The sequence below is a fragment of the Panthera leo genome, chromosome A2, assembly GCF_018350215.1.
Source record: "Panthera leo isolate Ple1 chromosome A2, P.leo_Ple1_pat1.1, whole genome shotgun sequence".
Lineage (NCBI taxonomy): Eukaryota > Metazoa > Chordata > Mammalia > Carnivora > Felidae > Panthera > Panthera leo.
This window is the reverse complement of record NC_056680.1, coordinates 1,121,302-1,145,792: the sequence shown is the minus strand read 5'-3', so window position 1 is coordinate 1,145,792 and position 24,491 is coordinate 1,121,302. Positions and strand designations below refer to the sequence as shown.

The window sequence follows — 24,491 nt, the reverse complement described above, 5'->3', positions numbered from 1 at the left end:
AGCGGGGTCCGTGAGGCGCGGGCGGCGGCGACCGCGGCGCCAGTGAGCGGCCCGGGGGCCCGGGCGGCTCCGGGCCGGGGTCCCGCTTCGGGACGGACCATGCTACGCTCCACCGGTTTCTTCCGGGCCATCGACTGCCCCTACTGGGCTGGGGCGCCCGGGGGGCCCTGCCGGCGGCCCTACTGCCACTTCCGGCACCGCGGGGCCCGGGGCCCCGGCGCGCTGGTCGGCGGTGGAGCGGCGCCCCCCGCGGCAGGTAATGCCCGACCTGGGCTTGGCGCCCCGACCCGGGGCTAGACTCCACGGCTGGGACTTTCCCGGCTCCTCCGTTCTCGGCCCAGACCCCTCTCCGGACGCTGGTGGGCGTCGTCTCGCCAGCCGGGACCGGGACCACCCACCCCGGGGCCCGGTGCAAGTCGCGGCATCTGTGCGAGCCTCCGTTTCCATGAGCGTACGGTGTAACCGTGAGGGGGCATGCCGTCCTAGAGCTGTCGCGAGGGTGCAGTGAGCTAGCGCAGGCCGAACGCTGAGCACGGGGCTCGGGAAACGAGCGCGGCTGACACTGGTCCGCAGGCCCAGGACTCCCCTGCCTTTACTCGCACCCGAGTTTCTCGCTGGGGTGACCATCCCCGCCGCGCCCCCAACCCCAGGTGCTGTGGCAGCTCTTGTTTGCTGCTGCGTTGCGTTCCCCCTCCGCGCCTCCAGTAGTGGGGTCGGGAGGGTCTTAGGAACACCTACTGTGTGTCGAGCCCTGTGTCAGACGCAGCTGGACAGGGAGTAAGCCAAACCCGAGGGACTGGGACGGGAGGGCGGATAGGCTCCCAGGAAATGACCTTCTTTCGGTTGGGCAGAGAATGTTAGCGGGCTGCACCTCGTATCCTCGCGGTGATTGTCATTGTCATGGCAGAGTTTGGTGAAAGCTGGGAGCTCTTCTTGTAGGAGGTGTGGGATTTCAGCGGAGACTTTAAGAACGGGGCGGGGCGGGGGGGGCGGAGGAGGACATCGCAGGGAAAGGCTTGGAGGGAGGATTAAGTGGTGTCATTCCTTCTGAGGGAAACTCAGGCTCCCGCTGGTGATCTCTGTCCTTCAGGACTGGCTCTCCCTTTCCATCAGACCCAGACTCCCTCATTCAGCCTCAATTTCAAATTCCCTCTCTGTCTTTTCCCAGGAAAAATGTCTTTTATTTCAGAACCGTCTTCGAAAGAGGAGTGGGCCGGCTGGGATTAAATAATAGGCCTGTTTTCCCATTTTGCCAAGGAAAGAATAGGAGGGTTTTTTTAATTTCTCGCACGAATTTGTTTAGCCCCCCGCACCTGCAGCTGACGGTTTGCAGACAGCCAGATGCGAGCGTTCATTGCCTGGCTCCCCACCTATTCTGGGCACGGGGCATTCAGAGCTGCGAGCCACGGGCGCCGCCGTCAGGAACCTGTTGAGAAGACAAAACAGAGGTGCCCCCTGGTACCTCAGCATCGGGTCATTATCACTCCCGTCTCTCGTGGGGGCCAGGAAGGTGGCGGACAGCACGTTGGAGGCATCTGGGAGTCAGCGCCCCGCTGACGTGTGGAGGCGCGGTTTCTTGACTCCATTTGTTTGCCTCTTGGTGTCATACGCCTTGCTTTGCAAAGAGCCCCCTGGGTTTTGGGTTCCTCTGGGTGAGTCCAGAGAGGGCCGGCCCACTCCCTTATGCCCCTGACGTTCTGACTTGGCCCCAAGTCTGCGTGTTGCCTTCCAGCCTTCCGTTCTGGGGTGTTGATTTCTGTCCTCGTGTGTCCCTCCCGTGGTAAGTCACTTTTCAGATTTCTTTCTGCGTCAAGAATGGCCAGTGAGTTTCCTAAAGGATCATTTCTAGGAGGCTGTTTGGTGGGGAAGTCCTGTGTGCCCCACTTGCTATAGGGGAAAAATGCAGCCGTCTACCCCTTTCCATGGTGGGTCTGCATTTTCTTTTTGCAGGGAAGGGAGGGAGGGGAGGGAGGGGAGGGAAGGCCTGCTTTCTGGTGGCGCCGCTTCTCCTGCAGAGGGGCAGGGCCAAATCCCAGCTCAGCCTCTTCCTTGCCGTGCAGCCCCTCTGACCCTCTGTTTCCTTCTCCGTGGCATGCTTCTGGGGTCGCTGCCCTGTGAGGACGCCAGGGGAGAGTGTGTGCCTAGTCCTTTCCCTCCCTTTCAGCCTCCCCCTGCTCCAGATTTTGACAAGCTCGGTTTCCTGTGGGTCGGAAGAGGCCGCAGCGGTCCAGATGTGCACAGGGAGGCGCTCTTGCCAGGGTGGGCTGGGCCAGCTTTGCTTGGACTCATTTTTAAGCAACAGCGTTGCTAAGGTGCTTGGTGGACGCAGCCTGCAGGAGGGACGTTGGGGTCCCCGTGAGGCCCAGCACCTCCAGTCTTGGGCCGCTGGGTGCCTGAGACTTTTGGCAGAGTCTGAGGCCCGTGAGGGGCCGGGGCAGGGATCCTGTTCCTTCCAGACCTTCGGCTCCAGCCCCGTGCTTCCCAGTGTGGGATTCAGGATCCCCACCTCCGAACTTCGGTGTGATATTGCCCAGTTTCGGCAGCACGCACTTGGGCAGGCTCTCTATGACTCTGAATGGTAGGGATGATTGTCCCCATTTTACAGATGAGGAAACTGAGGCCCAGAGATGGGAAGCCACTCTCCTGTGTGCACGTGGCCGGTAAGTGGGGTTATGGGATTGAGTTTGGGCAGTCAGGCCCTCGCCCCACGCACCACCTTCCTCCAGTTTCTGCTGCCCAGCACCTGCGTGGCTCACACACGCCTGGGCACCCACGGTGTGTCAGGCTCAGCGCTCTGCGCTCTGTCCTGGGGCCGGCAGGTCACAGCGAGGCTTGGGAGACACAGAATTGTGACACCTGAACACGAAACCTGAGGACAGGCTGGAAGGCAGGAGCGGTCACGGCCGTGGCAGGGGCGGCGGCTCTCGGGGCAGCCCTGCCCCTGGGCTTCACATTTAAGCCCTTGAAGGCCCTGCGTGATCTGGAGCCCCGAGAGCGAGCACCGCTTCTGTAGGGCAGCTGTGAGCCCACAGAGTCCTGCAGAGGAGGGGGCTGGAGCCAGAGAAATAATGCCTCCCAGCAGAGGGTGGGTTCTGTTTCCTCCGCGAGCGGACTCGGGACAGGAAGGGCACGGCCTCAACGAACAGGCAGCCCCTGAGGCGTGGCCACGCTGCCCCTCTGCTGCTTCCTCTGTGGGCGGGGTGCCGGTGGGTTTCAGGGGGCGACTCCCCCCACCACGGAAGTGTGCTTTCCTGCGTCCAGCCCGTCAGCGCCGTGACCGTTTCTGTGCCCCGAGGCCGCGGGAGAACCCCAGCAGAGCCTGGTGTCTGGAGGCCTGGCCGGGCCGAGCAAGGACCCTGCACCGTTTGCTCGCTGGTGGGCACGTGGGCTTGAGTTGGGCGTCCTGCAGGGTCTGGGTGGGAGCTCTCAAGCTGGTTGGAGGAATAGTAGTCCCCCGTTCTCGGGGCCAGGCCTGCGTGGGGGGTGTGCTGGGCGCCCCCGGTCGTGACGCCCCTACCCCAGCTGCAGTGACAACAGACGTTCCCCGGTGTCACCCAGTATCCCTTGGTCATAGGCTGATTCTCACTGCAGCCACTTTACTTTGTTTTTCAACTTCAGCCCCTGCCGCTCCCCAGATGCCGCAGCCCCCAGGGGCCCAGCCGCGCAGGCCTCCCACGGGAGAAGCCGTTGGTACCCTTGGTGGTGCTTCTGCTGTGCCGTTGCTGGTTTTCTGTGAGGATGGCATTAGAGGAGAGATGTGGGGGTTTTCTGGGCCCCCGGGTGCGCCCTGCCTGTGGTTTCAGGGGCGGAGTCCCAGCCGGTGAAGCCTGCACGTTACCTCTGTTCAGAGCACTTCTTTTCAGGACTTGGGTAACGTTTGTTTTAAAAACATTGGACGATCCCCAAAAATCCGAAGAAACACGTGGAAATTGCTGCAAATCCGTGCCTCCTGGCTTGCGGTGCTCCGCCTGGCCTGAGCTGGAGGAGGCCTGCTGTCCTTTCACGTAGCTGTGACCCTGCTGCACTGGTGACGTCGGATCGTGTCCGACGATCCGGGGCTCCGCAGCCCCAGTGAGGAGAGGGGCCGTCCTGGGACCGAGTCCCCAGCTTTCCACACCTGGCAGTCCTCTGGATGCCCGAGGAGCCTTAAAAAACCTGCCTTCGCACCCCGAGCCGGTCTGGAGCCACACGCCTATCGCTGTGTCTGCACATAAAGCTGCTGATGGCCCCGTGACCCTGCCCCCGGGGGACTCGGAGTGGTGTCTGGGGAGGTCTGTGCTTGTCGGTTCGGAGGAGCTCCTGGCGTGGAGCGGGTGGGGGCGCCCCTCCCCGTGGGGCTGAGCACCCAGCCCCCGCGTGGGGCTGGCTGCGCGGGGTTCTCCAGGGGCTTCGGGGAGGAGGTGCGGCCAAGGCGGGGGTGCGCGGCCCCGAATGAGGGCGTTCCTGGCTCCGCTTTCTGTTGTGCAGAGAGCCCGTCTGGCCGGGGGCCTCCAGCAGGTCAGCGGTACCTCCTGGGCCTCAGTTATCCCTTCCGTGCAGCGAGTAATGACACGGGCCCTCGGCGGACAGAGCTGCAGGCACGTTCTCCCGCTCTGCAGCCCGTATCCCCTTTGCAGAATAACCCGTGGGGCTGTCGAGGGGTGTGCGCACGGGGATTCTTTCTGCTCCGTGTGCGTGTGCAGTGGGCAGACCGGTCGGTGTGATGTGCACGACGAACAGCCGGGCGCTAAGAAGCAGATGGGCAGCGGGTAGGAGGCATGGGGCTCCCCGGAGCCTGGAGCCCCCCGGGCGGACTGCCGGGGAATCAGGGAGACGCCTCCTGGCCACTGCTCTCCTCCTTCGCGATAGCTGCGTCCTCCAGGGTTTCTGCCGTTGGCTTGTGCCTTTTGAGGGAGCGGGCACGTGTGCTCGCCGTGTGAGGGCCTCTGGTCTGGCGGCCCCCCAGGCGCTGCAGGTTTCTGGAAACGGCCACGTGGAGCACCTGGGGGGACCTGCTTTTGCTGTAGTTTGCTGGAGAACAGGGTGGGAGGCTGATGGGGGGCCCAGCTCGGGGGGTGGGGCTTGGCCTGGACACGTGCGTACACAGGCAGGTATAGCTGGGTCTTGGGTGTCTTCTGTAAAATCGGGAGCTAGCCCCAGGACCCTGCAAGGGCTCTTCCGCATGGATCTGAATTCAGTACATACCTGTGGACCAGGATGGGGCACCGTGGAAGCAAAGGATTGGTGTCCAGCACAGATAGGGGCTGGGGTCTGGGGGAACTGCAGGTTGCAGGGACATCGGGCGGGTGTCCCCAAGCGAGTGGTTGCCGAACTGGGTTTTGAAGGGTGAGTAGAAGTTTGCCTGGCGGCTGGAAACAGGGGTGGGCAGATGGTAATCCCTGGTTGGGACTGGGAGACAGTGCAGTGAAAGGCCTGGAATCTTCTGTCCTGTGGTTTTGGGGGGAACTGGGGCGGGGGAGGGGAGGCTGCCCGCCAGCATCGCCGCCATCCCCGGCGGCTCCAGCAGGGGTCAGCGTTGTGACACTGATTCTGACTCCTCCAGCACGGGCCCCTGAGTCCTGCTGTGGTCTGGGAGTCCGCCCCACAGACTGGGAGGTGGGGGCGGGTGCAGGGGACAGGGGGAGGCAAAGCCCAGCAGGTAACGGGGAGGGCGTGTCCGGGTAGCACTGGGACCGCTTTCACTCCAGGCACATCCGGGTGAAGCTTGTCCCTATGTGTCCTAGTTGACGGTCACACAACGCTGTTGTTTGTCCTGGGAGACCTGTGTGCTCTTCTCCAGCGGAGTGGCCCAGAGGGCCCTCAAAGAGCAGGAATGTGGGTGCTGTTTCAGGAGACAGGGCCCAAAAGCTCTGGGGCTCCCATCCCCACGCACCCATGAGCGGAGGGCTGCCTGGAGGAGCCGCTGAGACTGTCCAAATATGTGGGTGGGGGAGGGGCTGGCCCACCTGGGAAATCTGTCCTCATCACTCCCCGCCTCCCCAGCCCCCCCCCCCCGGCCCAGCACCTTCCTGGGGGGTCAGGTAATAGAAGCCGCTGATGCTGATGGGTGATGTTGGTGTGTGGGCTCGTAGGGGCCACAGCCGGCTCCCCCTGTGTCTTGAACCCACGTTCCAGGAATGGCCGTGACGGGCATGGCCTTCCTTCCCTGCCAGCTTCACCTGGAGCATCCCGAGCACACTGTTCCACGTTCTAGGCCTCCCAGGACCTCCCAGGAACCTGTGTTGTGGAGGAAGGTGACCCCAGGAACATCCACTGGCCAGCGTGTTGGAAACGCACCAGGGCCAGAGCGAGAGAAGTGCTGAGATGGTGTGTTCGGGCCCTGAAAGTGATCTGCGCCTGCCGCGGACTGGCTGTGAGGGCAGAAGGGGGGCCGCGGTGTTCCATGCTCGTGGTGGCCTGGCCGCAGGAGCAGAGGGGGCGCCGCAGAGAACGGGCCACGGTCAGCTGCACCCCTGGGAGGCCCGTTGTTGCCAGTGCGGCCTAGTCCTTCGAGGGTGCCGTTCTGTTGCGTTTTTGTGCTCTTTAGGGATTTCTGGGTTCTCTTGGTTTTTTTGGCCTGTGCCGTATGCTTCCCTGTGTTTTTGCAGCATGGTTGAGCCCCGTCGTATTTACACTCCGCGACTCCACGTGGGTACTGCTGTCCTGGTCCTCCCAGGATCAGGCCCTGGGGAGAGCGCGGAGTGCCGAGCGACCGGTATTCCCAGGCGTGCCTGGGGCCCTCGCCTCGAGCTTGCTTCTGGGCTGGGGGCTTCAGAGCTGAGGGGAGGCTCCAGGGGGCAGAGGGCAGTGAGGGGAGGCCGTCCAGGGGTCGGGCCGTCCAGTGTCGTCAGCCCAAGGTGGAGGTGGACCCCAGGCCCCGCTCCCCAGGCACAGCCCGGGTGTCCCTCACGTGCACTCCCAAACACCTGCTTCTGTTGGCTGTCACAGTTCTCTTGCTGCGTGTCCGGGGTGCCACAGGCAGCCACAGGCCTCTGCCCTCTGCCCTCTGCTCCGGAATGAGTGAGTGGCCAGGTACTTTTTCCCTGGGCTTCAGGCTCCTGCTCTGTCCAGTGGGGCACTCGGATGTCCAGGAGTGGGGTGTCGGGGGCCCCGGGAACAGGGCCTCTGGGCCTGGAGGGGAGTAGTGACAGCCAGCCCCTCTGAGGACCTGGGGACTGCCCTGCCCCCCATAGGGGTGGTGAGCGCTCAGAACCGCTGTGCCCCCGTTGGTTATCCACCCTGCATTCCAGCCGAGCCCGCCAGGGCTGGCCGGCAGCCAGTGTCCTTTCTGCCACCGTGGTCTTCTGGGGATGTCCGCCCTCTCTGCGAGGCCTCGCGCCCTATGGAGTCCTCAGAACGTGGCTGGGTTTACTGTCTCCACTTCGGCCCCACACAAGCAGCCAATGTGTCCTGCTTATCTCTGGTGCTGTAGGGACCGTCTCCTCCTGTGCCCCCGTGCGGGGTCAGCCGGCTGTGTCCGCCCCCGCCACCGCCAGCCGGGTTGGAGGAGAGCCCCGCTGATGTCTTATCCGAGCTCAAAGCCGGGGTGGGACCGCTGTGCGCTGTGTGCTTATCGGCTTTGGACCTTGGGCCGAGTAGAAGGAGGGGAGCGGCGACGGCCAGCCCTTCAGAAGGCAGCGCCGGCTCCCCTTTCCGGAGGGGGGAGAGGACCCAGGCTTTGGGGTCAGACCTCTCCAGCTGGGCGGGGCTGGCAGCTAGGCTGGCCAAGACTCCGGCTCCTTATCTGTGGAAGGAGGGCTCTGTCCGTGCCTGAAGTTCACGGTGGGGCTCACGGACCTCCCCCAGTGTGGCCTCCGTGCTTGGCTGTCTCGTCGAGTCCGCGTGCGTTGTGGACGGCAGGCTGCGCGCTGTTGTCCAGAGCGGAGTGAGGCACAGAGGCGCGGGTGCGGCCAGAATTGGGTGTCTCCCGGCAGGGGGAAGGGTCGGAGTGACTGGGGCCGGCTGCCCTATCCTGCTGTTCTCTCAGCCCCTTGCGGTCTCCGTAGCGAGCCTTGACCCAGCCCCAATGGGCTCTTGCACTCAGTGACCCACAGCCCTGGAAAGCGGGGGTCTGGCCTTTCCTTGTGGGGATGGGGAAGCAGGCCTGGAAGCCTGTCCTAGAGGCTGGTGGTCAGAGAGGGTGTCGGGCCTCCACGGCCGGGAGAGCCAGAGGAGGGCGGCTCTGTCCTTCAGCAGGGCAGGTCTGGTGGACGCGTGGCCTCCGAGGGCACAGAACCGAGGCTCAGGCACCGCCAGGGGAAGACTTGGCCTGTGTGGGCTGGCGGCAGGGGTGGGAAGAGGCATTTGGTGACTTTCCTTTTCCAAAAGTCAGCCCAATTGATCTTGCTTTTCCAGGGGCAAACCCCCACGGGAGCGCTCTTGGCTCCCGTCCGGATCAGCCCCCTCAGCATTGGGAGACGCCTTCCACGGTGCCCTGAGGGCCGGCCTCGCAAGGTGCCACCTGCCCAGAGCCTTCGGCTGTGCTCCCGCAGGCGGGTGGGCACTGCCCCCGGGCACCCCGCGGCTTGCAAAACATTTTCTTGGGGAGCTCCTCCAGTTCCCACAGGCTGTGCCAGGGACCCGGCCCTCCGAAGCAGGGCGGGGCAGGGGCCACGTGCCTGGAACAGGTAGCTTTTGCTCTCCCCTCCCCCAAGCCTCAAGTAGCCTTGGCTGGGGCTCAGCGGGCGCCTGCCTGCAGGGACTGAACTCTGGGCTCCCTGTGCCACGAGGTTGTAACAGAGCTCCTGGCAGCTGCACTCAAAGCTCCTAGACCTGTCTAGAGACCCTCAGGCTATTGATGAAAACTTACAGGACCAGTGGGGAACCAGAAGCCCCACAGGGGCAGGCTCTCGGCCTTGACCTTCTTAGGCCCACTGAGGGTGTTGCTTTTTGCTTTGTGGTTTTGAAGGCAGCCTCCAGCTGGGGCTGAACGCGCCCTGTGTTGGCAGGGCTCATACCAAGGGGCTGGGTGCTTGGACTGGGCTCAGCCGGGGGCTGCACCCCCTTCAGAGTCTGAGCTGCTGAGACCCCAAGTGCACTCGCCCCTTCCCGGTTGAGAGGCCAGGGTGCTTGGAGGCTAGAGAGGATGGAGCGAGCCGGTGTGACTGCCCTGACAACGCCAGTATGGGCTCCAAGGTGGAAAAGGAGACGGCCTCCTTCCTGGCCTGTCTGCCTCCGGTTCCCCAGAGCTGAGGTGGCCTCAGGCTCTTTGTGGGGCCTCCTCTCTCCCTCCCTTGGGGGGAAACCCTTCCTTTCAAAATGTAAAGTGGCTTCATTACTTGGAACCAAGCTAAGGGGCCCCTGGCTGCCCTGCATTGTTTGTAGCCCTTTTCCCTGGGGAAGGGTAGGGAAAAGACCCCCATCGGTGCCTCCCTGACCGGCCCCTGGGGGAGGGGCATTGCCGCTAGGTGGACCCTAACTCCCATCTCCCCCACCCGGGGGAGGGCTCTTAGCCAAAGGAGGGCAGCGTGGGGAGTGAGGTGGGCTGGGCCGGAGGCCCCTTGAGACCCGCCAGTCCAGCCCCTCCAAGCCCCTGGTGCACGTGCCCAGTAAGTGCCCCCCAGCTTGTGGCTGGTCTGGGCGCTTCCGCTCTGCTGGCAGCCAGGACTTCTGCGGGGAGGAGAGGGCAGGGCACTGTCTTCCCTCTGTTCACTCAGGGGTCGTTAGGCTGGGGCGGGTCTCCCATTGGTGCCTTTGGACTGGTTGGGGGGTCAAGGTGGGCTGGGAGGGAGGCCCCCCTCTGGGTGGTCCCTCCACCTCTTACCAGGGGCCGCTGTGCGCCCTGCCCCCAGTCTCCCCTCCCCCGTACCCTCTAGTTTTCAGCCATGAGGTGGGGGGCATGGAGTGGCTGCCCCCCCCCCCCCCCCCCCCCGCCGGCTCTGGTTTTGCCTCCCTGTCTGCGTCTGAAGCATTTCTGTCCGCTCCTTTTCTCCCGAGTACGACTTAAGATGTGGGCTCCAAGGCAAAAGGCAAGCCACAGGCCGCAGTCTCTTCCCTTCCTCGGGCCCCAGGCGGCCCCAGCCCCAGCGCTGTCCCCTGCAAAGCTCCCTGTCCCCTGAAGGCAGGCAGGCAGCCACACGGTTTGGTTTCCTTTCCTTTGTCGAGTTTCCTGGGGCCACGGTGGCCGGTGGCCGGCACCACCACCCGGGGCCTGAAAACAACACAAGATTTCCTTACCTGAAGAGGTCAGAGGTGCAAAATAGGTCTCACCGGGCTACATCCAGGTGTGGGCAGGGCTGGTCCTTTCTGGAGGTTCCAGGGGAGAGTCGCTGCCACACGGTCAACCACAGGGCATCGGATCTATTGACATATTCTTCGGTGATGGTGTAGAATTATCTCCGGTAAGGTCTTTTAAGTTTGTGAGTATAGTTGACCTACACTGTTACGTTACTTTCAGGCATACTGCTTAGCGGTTTGAAAAGTTTGTACGTTACGCTAGGTTTTTTTAAAGCACATTCTACGCTTTAGATGGGATTTCTAACAAAGTCTCTGAATTCTGGAATACGTCAACACGGCGAACTTGAATCTGGTGTGTTGTCCCTTTCTTGGAACGGTGGGCTTCATTTGGTCACATTTTATGGAGAATTTCCGCACCTCTGTCCATGAGGGAGAGTCTCTGGTGGGTTTCGTGCCGACGTTGGTGGCACTGGTCGTGCTGGTCTCGTAGACCATGCCCTGGAACCTGGAACAGAAGCAGGATTGTCTGTCTCACAGCCGCCCCGGGGTGGGGGTGGGGGGGGGCGGGCATGACTGTTCAGACTGATAGAAACGGTAAAAGGACGTAAGGTGGGGCGCCTGGGTGGCTCAACCGGTTGGGGTCCGACTCTGGATCCCAGGCTCGTGGGTTGAGGTGGCCGCTGGCTTGCTCTCCACCCTACTTGGTGTTCTCAGAATGCGATGTGAATGTAAATGCTTTTTTCCGCTTTGCTCCGTGGGGCCGCAGCACGGACAGCATTCTGCCTTTCCTGTCCCCTCACAATCGCGTGTGGGTGTCCTTCGTGACTCCGTGCTCCCTGACGGTGGGCCCCTCGGTGGCTCCGTGCTCTCCTGGCGCGTGCACGGCCCCGTGGACGTAACTGCGGGGAGCAAGTTTGTGGGACAGAGCCCTAGAGGTGACACCTCTGGGGTGGCCCTGACCCAGGGGAGGTGGGCGAGGGCCGTGGCTGCTCCCTGCCTGGCCGGCCAGCCTTCCGCGCACACCCTCCCGGCTCCCGTCCGTAGGAGGCAGCACGCCGTGGCTTCGGTGTGGGCCAGGTCCGTGGGACTCCCGTTCTCACTCCAGCTCCTGGAGCTACTTGTCCAGTCTGTGAGGTCGCCACTGCCCCACCCCATGCCGGGAGGCCTGTGGACGAGTGGCCGTGCCCCCGGGGGCCCGGCCCCTGTCCTGCCTCCTGGCCGGGCGGCCTCCCTAGGGCTTTGCCAGAGGCCCCGCCCCCAGTGGGTTCTGCTTCTCTGCTCTTCCCCGGCGGCCCTCCGGGGCGACGCCCGGGTTGAGGCTGTGGCCCGCGTGGCTGCGGCTTCTTCGGGGGGCCTGCTCACTGCCGTTTTCTCCCGCTTCCCGTTTCAGGGCTTGGATATGACCCGTACAACCCCGAGCTGCCCAAGCCCCCCGTGCAGAGGGAGAATGGCGCCCTGGGCAGCGGGGGGGAGCCCCGCTCGGACATCCTGGAGCTGGAGCTGGTCAACCAGGCCATCGAGGCGGTGCGCTCGGAGGTAGAGCTGGAGCAGCGGCGCTACCAGGAGCTCCTGGAGACGGCCCGCGAGCACCGCTCGGCCGAGGCCCCTGCCGTGGCGCCCCGAGGCCCCGCCGCTAGTCCCGCCGCGGGCCTGGACGAGGACGCCTTCCCGCTGTCCTTCGATTACAACCCCGGCGGCCGCCCGGGCCTGTTGAGCCCCGATGCCGGCTACCAGCCCACTCCCCTGGCCACCGCCGCCGAGGCGGCCGGCAAGTACTCGCTGGCCGTGGATCGCGCTCAGGGCCACGGCGGAGGGGCTGGCGGCGCCTTGGAGTACGTGCCCAAGGCCGTGAGCCAGCCCCAGCGGTACAGCCGCCCCGTCCCCAGCGGCAAGTACGTGGTGGATGACTCCAAGCCGTCCACGGACCTGGAGTATGACCCTCTGTCCAACTTCTCTGCCCGGCTGCTCAGCAGGGCCAGCTCCAAAGACGACAGGGCCCCCAAGCGGCCCCGGGGCTCCCGGGGTAGCGAGCCCTACACGCCCGCCCTCAAGAAGCCCTGCGACCCCTTTGCCGGCTGCGACGCCAGGTTCTCAGACTCGGATGACGACGCCGCCGCTCCGGGTGATGGGCCGGTCACCACGAGCCCCCCGCGAGCCCAGGCGGGCCCCGAGGGCAAGGCCCCCGGGAAGCCGGCCTCCAGGGAGGTCCAGGAGACCGAGGAGGGCAGCCTGCGCGAGACCAAGGAGATGGCCGTGCAGTATGACGTCGAGGACCTCGGGCAGCCCCCCAAGGGTCCCGGTGCGGAGCCCGGGGCCAAGCCTGGCTCCCCGGCCAGGGCCTCGCAGGACCCCAGCGGCCCCAAGGAGGGGAGACCCAAGAAGAAGAGAGGCGGGGCCCTGCCCGCCCCTGGCCGCAAGGACGGTGTCCGGAGGAAGGACCGGGGTAAAGACGGAGAGCAGGGGCGGCCTGCCGGGAAGCCCTGTGCGGACCGGCGGGGCGCGCGGGCCGGCAGCCCCCGGCACAGGGCCAGGCAGCCCGAAGGGACCAAGAAAAAGCCATCTTCGGCCACCCCGGTGGCCAGCTCAGGGAACAGCCGGCCCGACCGCGGGGGTGCCCACCAGCTGCCAAGCAGGACGGGCGGGAAGACGCCGCCGGGGAAGCTGGCCGAGCGGAAGGCCCGCTCGCTGGACGAGGGTGCCTCCCGGGACGCCCCCAAGCTGCAGAAGCGGGCGCTGAGCCACGCGGACCTCTTTGGGGACGAGAGTGAGGATGAGGGCCTGGGCCCGGGGCCCGCGGCACCCCCCGCCCTGCCCTGCCTCAGCTCGGACTCGGACTCGGACTCGGACCCGGACCACAGCCTGGGCTGCTCCCCCGCTCAGGGGCCGCGCAAGCGCCTCAAGGCCCCGCAGCCCCCCTGTCCTGCCCCCGCCCCCGCCCCCGCCCCCCCCCTCCTCCTCCTCCTCCTCCTCCTCCTCCTCCTCCTCCTCCTCCTCCGGGGCCGGCGGGGATGTGGACTACTCAGCTTTGGAGAAGGAGGTCGACTTTGACTCCGACCCCCTGGAGGAGTGTCTGCGCATCTTCAACGAGTCCACCAGTGTCAAGACAGAGGACAGAGGCCGGCAGGCCCGGCAGGTGGGCCCTGCTGGGGGGGGTGCTCCCCTCCCTCCCTGTCCAGGAGCCCCTGCTGGCGCCCTGCTGCCCCTGCACCTTGTCCGGAAACAGAGCTCCAGGTCCCCCAGGCAGGGCCCGTGGCCACTGAGGCCCCGAAACCAGGGAGACCGGGCAGAGTTGTTGGGGGGGGCAGCTCCCCTCTCCTTCACCCTTCATCTCCCGCCCCCCCTCCTTCCCACGGTCTCTCTTCCCCTCCCCCCCACTTCCCTCTCCTTTCCCCCCTTTCTCCACTTCCCTTCCCTCTGCCTCCCTCCCTCCCCCTGTGCCCCTCTCATCCCCCCTCCACCTGCCTCCCTCTCTCCACTTTCCCCAGGCTACTCCTCTCGTCCTCCCCTCCCCACTTCCCTCCCTTTTCTCCTCCTCCTCCTTTCCCAACCTCTTTTCCACTCCTTCCCTCCCCCCTCCCTCTCCTCTCACTCTCCTCCCCCACCCCCCAAACTCCAGTGTGCCCACGTCCTGCCACCAGAGGGTGCTTGCTTTGAACAAAGCCAGAGGGGCTAGTCCCTGCTCAGAAACCTGCAGCTTCTGTGCGTGGCACAAGATCGGGCCGCCTGCTTGGTCCTTTAGTGCTCTGCTCTGTTCACAGACCTTTGAGGTGTTGCTGTTCAGATTTTTTCTCTCTCTTCCCACATTTCTGAGTTGCCCCGTGTGAGCTGGCGAGGGAGGGGAGCAGGAGGCAGTGGTTTGGGCCCGAGACCACCTTGGCCGGGGCCTGGGTCACACTCGGGCTGGGTGCGTCTGCGGGAGTCGCGTGCAGGACTGGCCAGCGCTGGGGTTTCCCCATCTGTGAGTGGGCAGAGCACGCCTCCCGGTTGGGGCTGAGAGCCCCACATCGTGTTTCCAGACCCGGTAGGCCCTCCCTTGACTGTGTTCCCGGTTTCCCACCTCACTCTCCGTGTCCTTTCTGAGTTACATATTCGCAGTGGGGAGGGTAGGGGAGTCGCCCCGCTGGTGTGGGGGTGAGGTCTGAGGGAGGAACCTCATCGAGGATTGAATGTGTGTTGCAGCCTCCCAAGGAAGAGAAGGTCGAAGCCCAGGGCCATTCGGGCCTCACCACTCTGTTCCCGGGGCAGAAGCGGAGGATTTCTCATCTCTCCAAGCAAGGCAAGGAGGTAAAGTCCACTGCTGGGCCCTGAGGGGAGGCCGGTGGGAGAGAGAAGGCCCCCGGCCTCTGCTGACGGCTTCCTCTGGCAGGCACGTGCCTGGCACTCCCCATGTGGTGGCAGAGACGTGCTTGGAGCCCACCTCCGGTCTTCGGTTCGGTGCCGGGGGGGTGGGTGGCGCGGGGCACGGAGGGGCACGGGGTCGGGGGGGAAACTGCTGGCTGTGAGCTGTGCTGTGTGATCTTGGACCGGTGGCCCGACCTTGCAGAGCTGGATCCCACCCCGAAGAGAGAAACAGCTGTCGGTGGCAGAGGGAAGGCTGGGGCAGAGGACCGGGCTCTCTGCCAAGCACCTGGGAGCTCTGGTGGATTCTATCACCAGACCCTTCCCCTGGCTAAGCTGAAGGCCAGAGAAAAGGAGTCAAGTGGGATTGGATTAGCGTGCCAATCCAATCAGGGGCCTAATGAGTCCCACCCACGCCGCGCCTATATCAGGGCCAAGGGCAGGGCCTAGGCATTCCGAGGCCAGGAGCCAAGAGAGCAGGGCAGCCGAGGTGCCCTGGGACAGCGAGGCAACATGAGTTTGAGGGCCAATGCGTGGAGCTGGCTGGTTCCTGCCAGGGTATCTGAGCACTCAGAGGAGGGCGCCGGGGCCGCGTGCCTGGCCCCGGCCCCGGAGCCCCTGCCTTCCTGTCTGTGGCCCTACCGTCAGCCTTTTGCCCCGTGTGGCCTGCTCTGGGTGCTCCCAGCATACAGACCCCCCCGGGAATTTGTCATCACCCAGGCAGAGCCCGGGAGGAGAGGCCCAGCGCCCCCTGCCCGGCCTCCCACCGCCCAGGAGGTGTGCTACCGGCGGGCCCAGCAGGCCCAGAGGGACTCCGCCGCCTGGCTCCAGGCCACCCAGCAGCCGGCCGAGAAGCCGTCGTCCTCCGTCCACATCTCGGCCCCCGGCGAGAAGAGGAGGATCGCCCACGTCCCCAACCCCCGCCTGGCTGCAGGTGAGTCCCGGGGCACAGGGGCTCGGGGGTGTGACAGGAGCCCAAGGCCAGGCTCTGCTTTTGCCAGCGATGTTGAACTCCAACAGGGCCCAGCTGGGGCCTCAGTGTGCTGGTCTGTGGAATGGGGATAAAAGTTTCCCTCCACTGTTAGCAGCAGGCTAACTCAGGCCTGATGCAGTGCCCGGCGGCTCCGGGCCTTTCCCGGCCTTGGTGTTGGTAGCCGGGGGCTGGCTGTGGAGGGTGTGCGGGGTGCCTTCTTCCCACCCCTTGTCTGTCTAACAGACCCAGAGAGTCTGTTGTGCCGGCTTCCTGCCTCCCTCTGAGGCCCCGACCCAGGGATCTCCCTGTGACTTCCACTCTGTCCCTGCCTGCCTGGTCTTTTTGTCCTTGCCTCCCCCGGGCTCCTGAGTGGGGGCACCGGGCTCTACACCGTGATCCCGGGAACGGGGGGGGGGGCTGGCCTCGGTGGTCTGTGGGGCTGGGGTCAGCCCCGGAGGCGCTCAGCTTGGTTGAGTTGAGCCAGCTGGTCTGGAGGCCCCCGGGGCTGTGTTTCCTTCTGTCTTGTGGGTGCTTCCCCCGCTTGGTCTTGTCTGAGGGTCCGGTCAGACCTGCGTGGTCCGACCGGCAGGACACTCGCTGGCGTCTGCAGCTGGGGGATGTGGGGGGGCCCCTGGCTGCTCGGCCACCGGGAGGCCTCGTTCGGATGCACATTCAGCTTCTCTTGGGTTGTAGAGGCCCCCTGCCATCTGGCCAGCCTCGGGGGGCACGGGGTGGCGTCCTTGCTGCTGGTTCAGATACTCCCTGGAGTCACCAGGGCCTGAAGGGTGGGCCCCACGAGGTAGTCCTCCACAGCCCTCCCCTGCCTCTCCCTGCTTTGGGGTAAACTGTCTGGCTTCTGCTCCTTCCCCTCCCCAGGGCTCCCGAGTTAGAACTTGAGGGCAAGAAGTGTGCACTGTGGATCTTCAGTCGTGGTTTAGCTGCAGGGACAGGAGAGCACCCCGAACCGTGTGGATCCTGGGACGCGGACTCTCTCGTCATCCCACCCCTTCTGCACGTGACCGGGTCCCCTGGGTCATCCTCCATGGCTCGGGACAGTCCTTGCCACAGTCATCACCAGACACACTTGGGGTGGCATTAACTCGCAGATGACCCGGCATCCTTAGACACGGTGGCAACCTTCCCGAGCTGCAGGGGGTCACCCGAAGTTCAGGAGTCCCCTCCGATGCCTCGTGCTGGCTTTCCTCCCCATGCACACCCCGGGTGCCGCACAAACAGTCCGTGTGTAAATGAACCTAAGAGCTGTCTTTCCGTTCCGGAAGAGCGCGCGTTTTCCGCCCGCTCTGCAGAGGCCGGCCCTGGCGTGGGATGGGCCGCGGCCGGCTTGTGGTGCCACGGTCCCTCCAAGAGGCCGGGGGCCCGGGCCCCGTGCTCTCCTCATCCGCTCCCGTTCTTTTGTCGGCACAGAAGCCCCGTGCAGGCGCGTGCGCACACCCGCACCCCGGTCTCCGGCCCCCGCCGCCTCCCCGGAGCCCTCGGAAACAGCCCGGCAGGCGGGTGCCCTCCTCCCCGGGGAGGCGGGAGACTGTTTGGTTTGTGACCTCATCAAAGGGAGAGGCAGAACACACAGGCAGCGGAGGGCCGGCCCCGCCGGTCACAGTGACTGGGCCGGGGGCATCCTGTACCCTCTGGTCCGCAGCCCAGGAGCGAGGGCCTTTCCTCCCTCAAAGGTCAATGCCTCGGAGTCGGGGGCCGGAGCATGTGGCAGAGGCTTCCCACGCGCCCTGCCACTCGCCGGGCCGCCCCGGCGGAGACGTTGCCTGAGCCGGCCTCCGAAGCCCCATTTGCGTTCCCCCCTTCTCGATGGACTTGCCCGAACGCACATAGAGCCTGATGTCATTCCGTAGCCCGTGCCCCACAGCCCGGCCCGTCCCCCTGTGCTCCGAGATGCACGTCCTGCTGACGCTGAACGACCGCGGCTGCTGGGTGCTGTGCAGCTCGGTCATGGGTGTGCTCTCTTCCTGCTCTCACGTCCCCTGTGCCCTGCCAGCCCCCACAGGTGCCAAGAGGACCCTCGCCGCCAGCAGCGGCCAGCCTCCCAATGGCCCCGAACCGGGCGGCCAGCCCCTGAAGGCGCGCACGCTGTCCGGCATGGCGTCCAAGACCACCGCCACCGTCACCCCCAAGCGTGTTGCCCACAGCCCGTCTTTACAGGTGAGCGCCCGCCCCCCCGGGTCCCCTGCCGCGGGAACCTGGGCGCCTGGCTTGCCGACGCCCCTGTGCCGCGTGGGTGCTCCTCCCCTTCCGGCTCCCTCTGCTGCCTTTGCTAACCGACTCCCCTCGCCCAGGGCGGCTTCAGTTCATAGACACTGAGCAGCGGGCACGCTGCCATGTACCCCCTCCCCCGCCCCCCCCGCCACGCCTGCCCTCAGTTTCCCCTTTGGCTAACCCTGCCGTGGCTGTGCTGGCCTCAGTGAGCCAGGGATGAGCTCTCTCAGGCCCCGAAGCCCAGAGTTCCCAGCAGGGTCCACCCTGCGTGTGCGGTGTCCCGTGGGTTCTGCGATACACGTCAGGGGACCAGGCACGGTACAGGCCGTCTCTGATGGGTCTGTCTTCTCTAGAGTTTAAAGAAGCCCATTATCCCAAAAGAGTTTGGGGGCAAAGTCCCCACGGTCATCCGCCAACGGTATCTCAACCTGTTTATTGAGGAGTGTCTCAAATTCTGCTCTTCAAACCAGGAAGCCGTAGAGAAGGTGCGTGACCCTGGGAGGTGGCCGCGGGCCGGCTGGGGGGACAGCGGGCTGGGGTGTGTGTAGGGGTGGCCAGGTCCTAGGCCGAGGGGCCGGGACCTTCCACTCCCCCGAGCACAGGGCCACAGGGCTGTGGTGTGTGTCTTCAGGCGCTGAACGAGGAGAAGGTGGCCTACGACCGCAGCCCCAGCAAGAACATCTATCTGAACGTAGCTGTGAATACCCTCAAGAAGCTCCGGGGCCTGGTCCCCAGCCCCACACCTGGTCTCAACAGTAAATCGGGGCGGGGCGGCCAGGGGGTCACATCTGCGAGATCCGGGTCTGCGCCTCTAGCAGAGGGCCACGGGCTCCCCCGACGTGCTGGGGCTGCTCCCCACCCGGGCTGTGGGAGCGGTGGGGCGGGGACCCCAGCCGCCAGCTCTCTGCCGCTCCCGGGGCTGGGGGGGCAGACGGGGACGAAAGCCTGCGGGGAACGCTGGTGGCGGGTGCAGGCTGCCGCTTGTCGGGCCTCTGTCGGAGACGGCTTGGTGCCGTGCCCTCAGAGCAGCCTCTTCTCGCTGTTGACCACGCTCCTTAGAGAGCCGGGTCTCTCGAGCCGAAGGCCACCAGCTAATGGGGCGGCCTCTTCAGAGGCGGAGCTCGGTGGGGCCCGCTCTGTGCGTTAAGCTCGGGGTGGGGACGGGGAGGACGTTTCAGGACTGCCTCTCGCGGGCACGCTGCTGTGTCCGTCTGCAGGCCTCCCGGCTCTCCTGCTCTTGCCTTGGCCCCGGCCCCTCCACCCCCCACAGCTCCCCCTGGGCAGGTTCCAGGGGCCCCAGGAGGCCCGGGACTTCCAGGCCACCTGCAGCCCGTCCCAGAAGAGTTGAGGTCACAGGAGGTCAGGCCTCTGGCGAGGAGCAGGCCAGGGGACAGGGCAGTACGGAGGGGGAGGGTGCACTTGGGAGGGACGAAGGAGACTGAGTGTAGTTTTTACCCCTCCCCCTTCCAGAAACCAGCGGCCGGAGGGTTGTGTCCCACGAGATGGTGCTGGGGGGCAAGTTGGCCACCAAAACCAGCTTCTCACTCAGCCGCCCGAGCAGCCCCCGGGTGGAGGATCTGAAAGGTGACCTGCCTACCCCTCCACCCCCCCTCTCCCCCCGGGCCACCTGGGGGCCCAGCAGTGGCTGCCGTGGCCGAGCTCCTGTCCCCCCCGCCACGGCTGTCCTGGCCTCCCTGTGGGCTGACCACCTATGCCCGCTGTCCCCAGGGGCCGCCCTGTATGGCCGCCTCAAGGAATACCTGCTCACCGAGGACCAGCTCAAGGAGAACGGCTACCCCTTCCCTCACCCCGAGCGGCCGGGGGGCGCTGTCATCTTCACGGCCGAGGACAAGAAGCCCAAGGACTGTGAGTGGCCTTCAGCACCACCTGTGCTCGAGGAGGGGTAGGGAGACGGTGGCTCCGGGAGGGCTGCGTGGGGACAGGGCGCGACAGGGCCTGATGCTTCCCCTCCCGCCCCGTAGCCGCCTGTAGAATCTGCTGCCGCTGTGGCACCGAGTACCTCGTGTCCTCATCCGGCCGCTGCGTGCGCGAAGAGGAGTGTTACTACCACTGGGGGCGGCTCCGCCGGAACCGAGGTGAGCCCCCCCCCCCCCGCCCCGCCCCAGCACAGCGGGTGTCAGGGCTGTGCCTGGGGCACGGGGGAGGCTCGGCCCTGACCGCTGCCACCTCCCTTCCAGTGGCTGGCGGCTGGGAGACTCAGTACACGTGCTGCTCGGCTGCCATCGGCTCTGCCGGCTGTCAGGTCGCCAAGGTAGGTCTCCTGGGCCCGCCGATACTCCCTCATCTCGGGAAGGGCCCCCAGCCTGCCTGGAAATGAGGTGCAACCCGGGCCGGCCCCCTGATCCCCCGTTTCTGTCCTTCGATCGGAGAAAGCCCGGCACCAGCCTGGCCCCTCGAGCCTGCCGCCTTCACCCACCCTCCCCTCCCCTCCCCTCCCCTCAGCAACACGTGCAGGACGGCCGGAAGGAGAACCTGGAAGGCTTTGTGAAAACTTTTGATAAAGAGCTTTCGGAAGATGCTCACCCGGGCGTTTATGCCCTTGACTGTGAAATGGTGAGCTGGCTGCCGTGGGTGTTCTGTTCGGTGGTCGTCCCGCTGCTGCGCCCACAGCTTTGAGGTGGGGGTGGGGGTGGGGGGTCTTAGGATAGAGAGCAGGTAGAGGGAGGAGCCGGGAGCAGAAGGGGGATCCTGCCAACGCCCCCCCCCCCCGCCCTGCCCGCGCCGTGTGCCGGGCTGCGTCCGTTGTGCCTCCTCGAGGCCTTGCCGGCAGCTTCTGAGAGAGGGCTCCCCCACCGCCACCCCCCCCCCCACCTCCAGCCAAGTAGACGCTCTGACCTCACTCCTCAGCCCACGCTGCGTGCCGTATGACACGGCCCTTGCTGGGTACTGGAATGCCGGCCAGAGGGCTCGGGGACCAGCGGCCTCGTCCTGAGAGCGCTGGGTGCGGGGCGGGGCGCACGGTCACGGGAGCCCTCTCGGCCCCGCAGTCCTACACCACGTATGGCCTGGAGCTGACGCGCGTCACGGTGGTGGACACAGACATGCGGGTGGTCTACGACACCTTTGTCAAGCCGGACAACGAGATCGTCGACTACAACACCAGGTGTGGCCGCGCCCGCCCCCCCCCAGCCCCCCCCAGGAGCGGGCACCCCGCCTCCCTCCCTGGCTACCTTCAGGCTCCCCGCTCCGCCCACGCCAGGTTTTCAGGGGTCACTGAGGCTGACCTTGTGGACACGAGCATCTCGCTCCGAGATGTCCAGGCCGTCCTGCTGAGCATGTTCAGCGCCGACACCGTCCTCATCGGACACAGCCTAGAGAGCGACCTGCTGGCCTTGAAGGTACTGCCCGCTCCCGGGGGTCCTGGGCCTGGTGCCCTCCGTGGGGGGGGGGCAGTGGGAGCTGTGGGGGCGGGTCTGAGCCCCAGGCACCTTCCTACCCTGGCCCTCCCGGGGCCCTGGACCCGTGGTCTCTGCCCGCCCGCCCGCCCACAGGTCATTCACAGCACCGTGGTGGACACGTCCGTGCTCTTCCCGCACCGCCTGGGCCTCCCCTACAAGCGCTCCCTGCGGAACCTCATGGCTGACTACCTCAGACGGATCATCCAGGACAACGGTGAGCGGCCGGCGGGGGGCGGGGGGCGGGAGCGGCGGCCGGGCCCCGGGGGCGCAGCCACTCTGACGCGTCCATCCGCCCCGCAGTGGACGGGCACAGCTCCAGCGAGGACGCCAGCGCCTGCATGCACCTGGTGATCTGGAAGATCCGAGAAGACGCCAAGACCAAGCGGTGACCGCCGCCTGCCCGCCTCTCCCGCAGCCCCGGCCCGGCCTCTACCCCAGGCCTCTTCCAAAACAGTGCAATAAATCTCGAGAGCTAACCCTGTCCACGTCGCCGAGACATGGAAACAGAGAGAGCGGGACGAGCCGGCGGCACAAGAGCCCCAAGCCGAGACCACCTGGAGCCCTGACACCCCCCCCCCCCCCCCCGACCTGGCCCCCCTGCGCCGCCCCCGCCTCTCCCCCCACCCCCCCCACTCTGTCCTCCAGAGACTGCTGCTCATTCCCAGACGGGACCGGGACAGACCCCACCCGGCACCCAGAGGGCCCTGCGGAGTCCCTGGCAGCCAGGCCTCCCGCCCCTGCCCCTTCTCCTGCCGGGCAGGCTTTTCACGGGTGTGTTTGAGACAGGGGTTGTCTTTTTTTATTTTGTATTGTTATTTTTATTATTTGTAATTTAAACCTGGCGATTCGCACAGTTGTCTTTCCCCACCGGAAAAGGAAGACCCTGGTGCTGCCTTCCCCGTTGGGGGCGGGGGAGCGGGGGGGGGGGGGAGAAGTCGGGGGGCCAGAAGCCGGCACCTTGGCAGCCACCAGGACGGAGAGTCCAGTCCGGCCCGGGCCGAGCGGGTGGAAACTGGCCTCCCCAAACCCACCTGGACTCCGTGACCTCTGGGAACGAAGCCAGCCCCCCCCCCCCGCCACCCCCCAGGGCCCACCAGCCTCTGGACCCTGTCTTCCTGCTGGAGCCCCGCCCTCCCCCCGAGGGGCTGTCTGTAAAGGCCTGCAGCCCCCCTAGGGCCCTGACCCCTGGTCCCCTGACCCGAGGCAGGAACAGAATAAATGTTTGTATGGATTTTAGATCTCCTGGCTCTGGTGGTGTTCTTGGTGCCTGGTGAGGCTCCACGCTCAGCTGCCCCCAGGGTCCGGTCTGCCCCTAATTGGGGAAGCAGAAATAGAACCTTGTTCGTCTTCCCGAAAACCATCTCCTGCGGTCCCCGGGCCCGTCACGCTTCTGGCCCCCTTGGGGCTCTGCGATGGTGGAGGTGGTGACCCAGTCCCGTGAGCGGAGCTGGCTTGGCTGGCCGTCTTGCTTATCCGTGGGGCGGGGAGCGAGAGCCCTGGAGAGCCACCGTGCCGTGTCTGGGGAGCTAACGCGGATAGGGGACGGTGGCCACCTGCCCGCTCCCCAAGTGCCGGCCCGCTGCTCCCGGGAGGTGCTTGTGTGCACGGGGCTCAGTGATGCACTCGGCCTGTCACTTGTGCCTCCTGGGGGTGTTGAGGTCTCCACGGTTAGTCCATTTAAGACGCAAAGTGTAGCCAGAGATGAGCCCGTGGAGGGGCAGGTGGGGGCGCCCTATGTGTGGAGGCAGGAGGGCTTTTGGAGGAGGGCCCCTGCCACTCCCACTTTGGCTTCTGCTAAAGGCCAAGAGGGCAGGTCCCAGGCTGAGGACACGGCAGCCTCTACCCCCGAAGCACCCTGGGCCAGCGCTGCCGAGGACTGGGCGCCCTCCAGATCCTGAGGGGCCCTCACTGGGGAGTGGTGACTGAGTCGGGGCCCCGGCCGCTGTTGTGTCCCCCTGAGGCTGTTCTGACCATTTGACTTTCTCCCACCTCTTCTGTAAACAAGTAACTTTCCAAATAAATGGTGCAGGGCCATTTCTGTTTCTGTGTGGTGTCGTTCCCTTTCCCCAGAGCATAACGAGCCCCCCAGGGAGACCCAGAGGAGGGGTGCAAACTTTCAGTTGGCCAGTGAGGCTCTTGGGGCTGCAGGGAGGGAATGGGGTCCCCTGGGTCCTTCTCATTAACCACTGGGTACGGGCTGGGTGTTTGTTGAGTGAATGAATAAAAGGTTTACCAGTCCCCACCCCACCCCCCGCCCACCCTCAAAGGCCAAGGAGGGTGTGCAGACCAGGCTTCCTAGGAAGAGGGAGTGGGGAGGTTGCTGCTCTGACGGGGGGGGGGGGGGGGGGGGGGGGTGGTCACAGCCTGTGTGCTGTCCTCACCACCCCATCGCTCCCTCATCACCAACATTTGCTCATAGGTGATGCTATGAAGGGCCCCAGTGCCAGGTGGAGAGGGGAGGCTGGGCATGGAGTCCAGCGCAGGGCAGAGGGGGGAAGGTGGTGACAGTGTGAAAGTGCCCAGAACCAACTACCTTCCTAATTTCCATATTTCCCAGAGGATTTCTAAGAGTGAAAATATGAAAGCGTTCAATCATCTCTTGTGTCCGCCCAAGTTCGCCCCTCCCCCTGAGTCCCCACTGCTGGGGACCCTAGCTTCAGCAGCCCCCCCAACCTGGCTCAAGCCCCGCCCCCCCCCCCAGCTCCCCCAGCCTCATGGCTGTCTCCCACCCCTATCACCTTCAGGAAGGCCCTCGGAGCCCTGGTCGCCCGCTGGGTGGGCTCACACCGGGCCAGAACTTCGTGGGCTTCCTCTAACGATCTCCTTTACCTCCCCCAGCCGAGCACCTAACACTGCACCTGAGCTTAGAAGGTGCTCATTAATGGGTGCCGGATGAAGGAGTGAAAACCCAGGACGAAGCTCAGACCTGTGATTACGTGTGCGTCCTTCCTGTGTCCCTAGCCCCACTCTGGTCCCGTCCAACCTCGGCCAGGGCCAATCCACTCTACGGAGGGTCTGCTTTACAAGGTTCCGCCCCTAAATTACGGGCCGATTAGTACCCAGGCCCGAATCGAGGCCCCCTATCCCGCCTTGCGGTGCAAGGTCCCGCCCACTGATCCTCCCCAGTCCGAGCCTGCCCTTATCTTGACATCCCTCAGCTCCTTGCAAAGACCCAACCCTGGATCTGGGCCTGCCGCTCCCCACCCCTGCACCGCCGCCTGCCACCGCTCCAGAGGCCCCCCCCCGCCCCCCCGCCAAGGCTCCATCTCTGCCGGGTCCCCACCACCCCGGTCCTCTCCGTAAGTCTCCGCCCGCCTCGCCCCACCTTGACTTCTGTCTAGGTTCGCGCGGTGAAACCCCGCCTCACCTCCTGCCTGGGA

General features: G+C 65.5%; 1 protein-coding gene across 1 annotated transcript; it reads left to right on the top strand.

Moving 5' to 3' along the window:
• REXO1 (RNA exonuclease 1 homolog) lies at positions 1–21,587 on the top strand. The gene is given in 17 exon segments (XM_042927769.1): positions 1–256; positions 11,546–13,125; positions 13,127–13,288; positions 14,335–14,439; positions 15,214–15,427; positions 17,475–17,638; positions 18,046–18,177; positions 18,324–18,447; positions 19,163–19,276; positions 19,421–19,558; positions 19,675–19,788; positions 19,891–19,964; positions 20,156–20,266; positions 20,701–20,816; positions 20,913–21,051; positions 21,205–21,325; positions 21,412–21,587. Coding segments are annotated over 17 exon segments (3,654 nt in total). The 5' UTR covers positions 1–99; the 3' UTR covers positions 21,501–21,587.
• Positions 21,588–24,491: the final 2,904 nt, after the last annotated feature.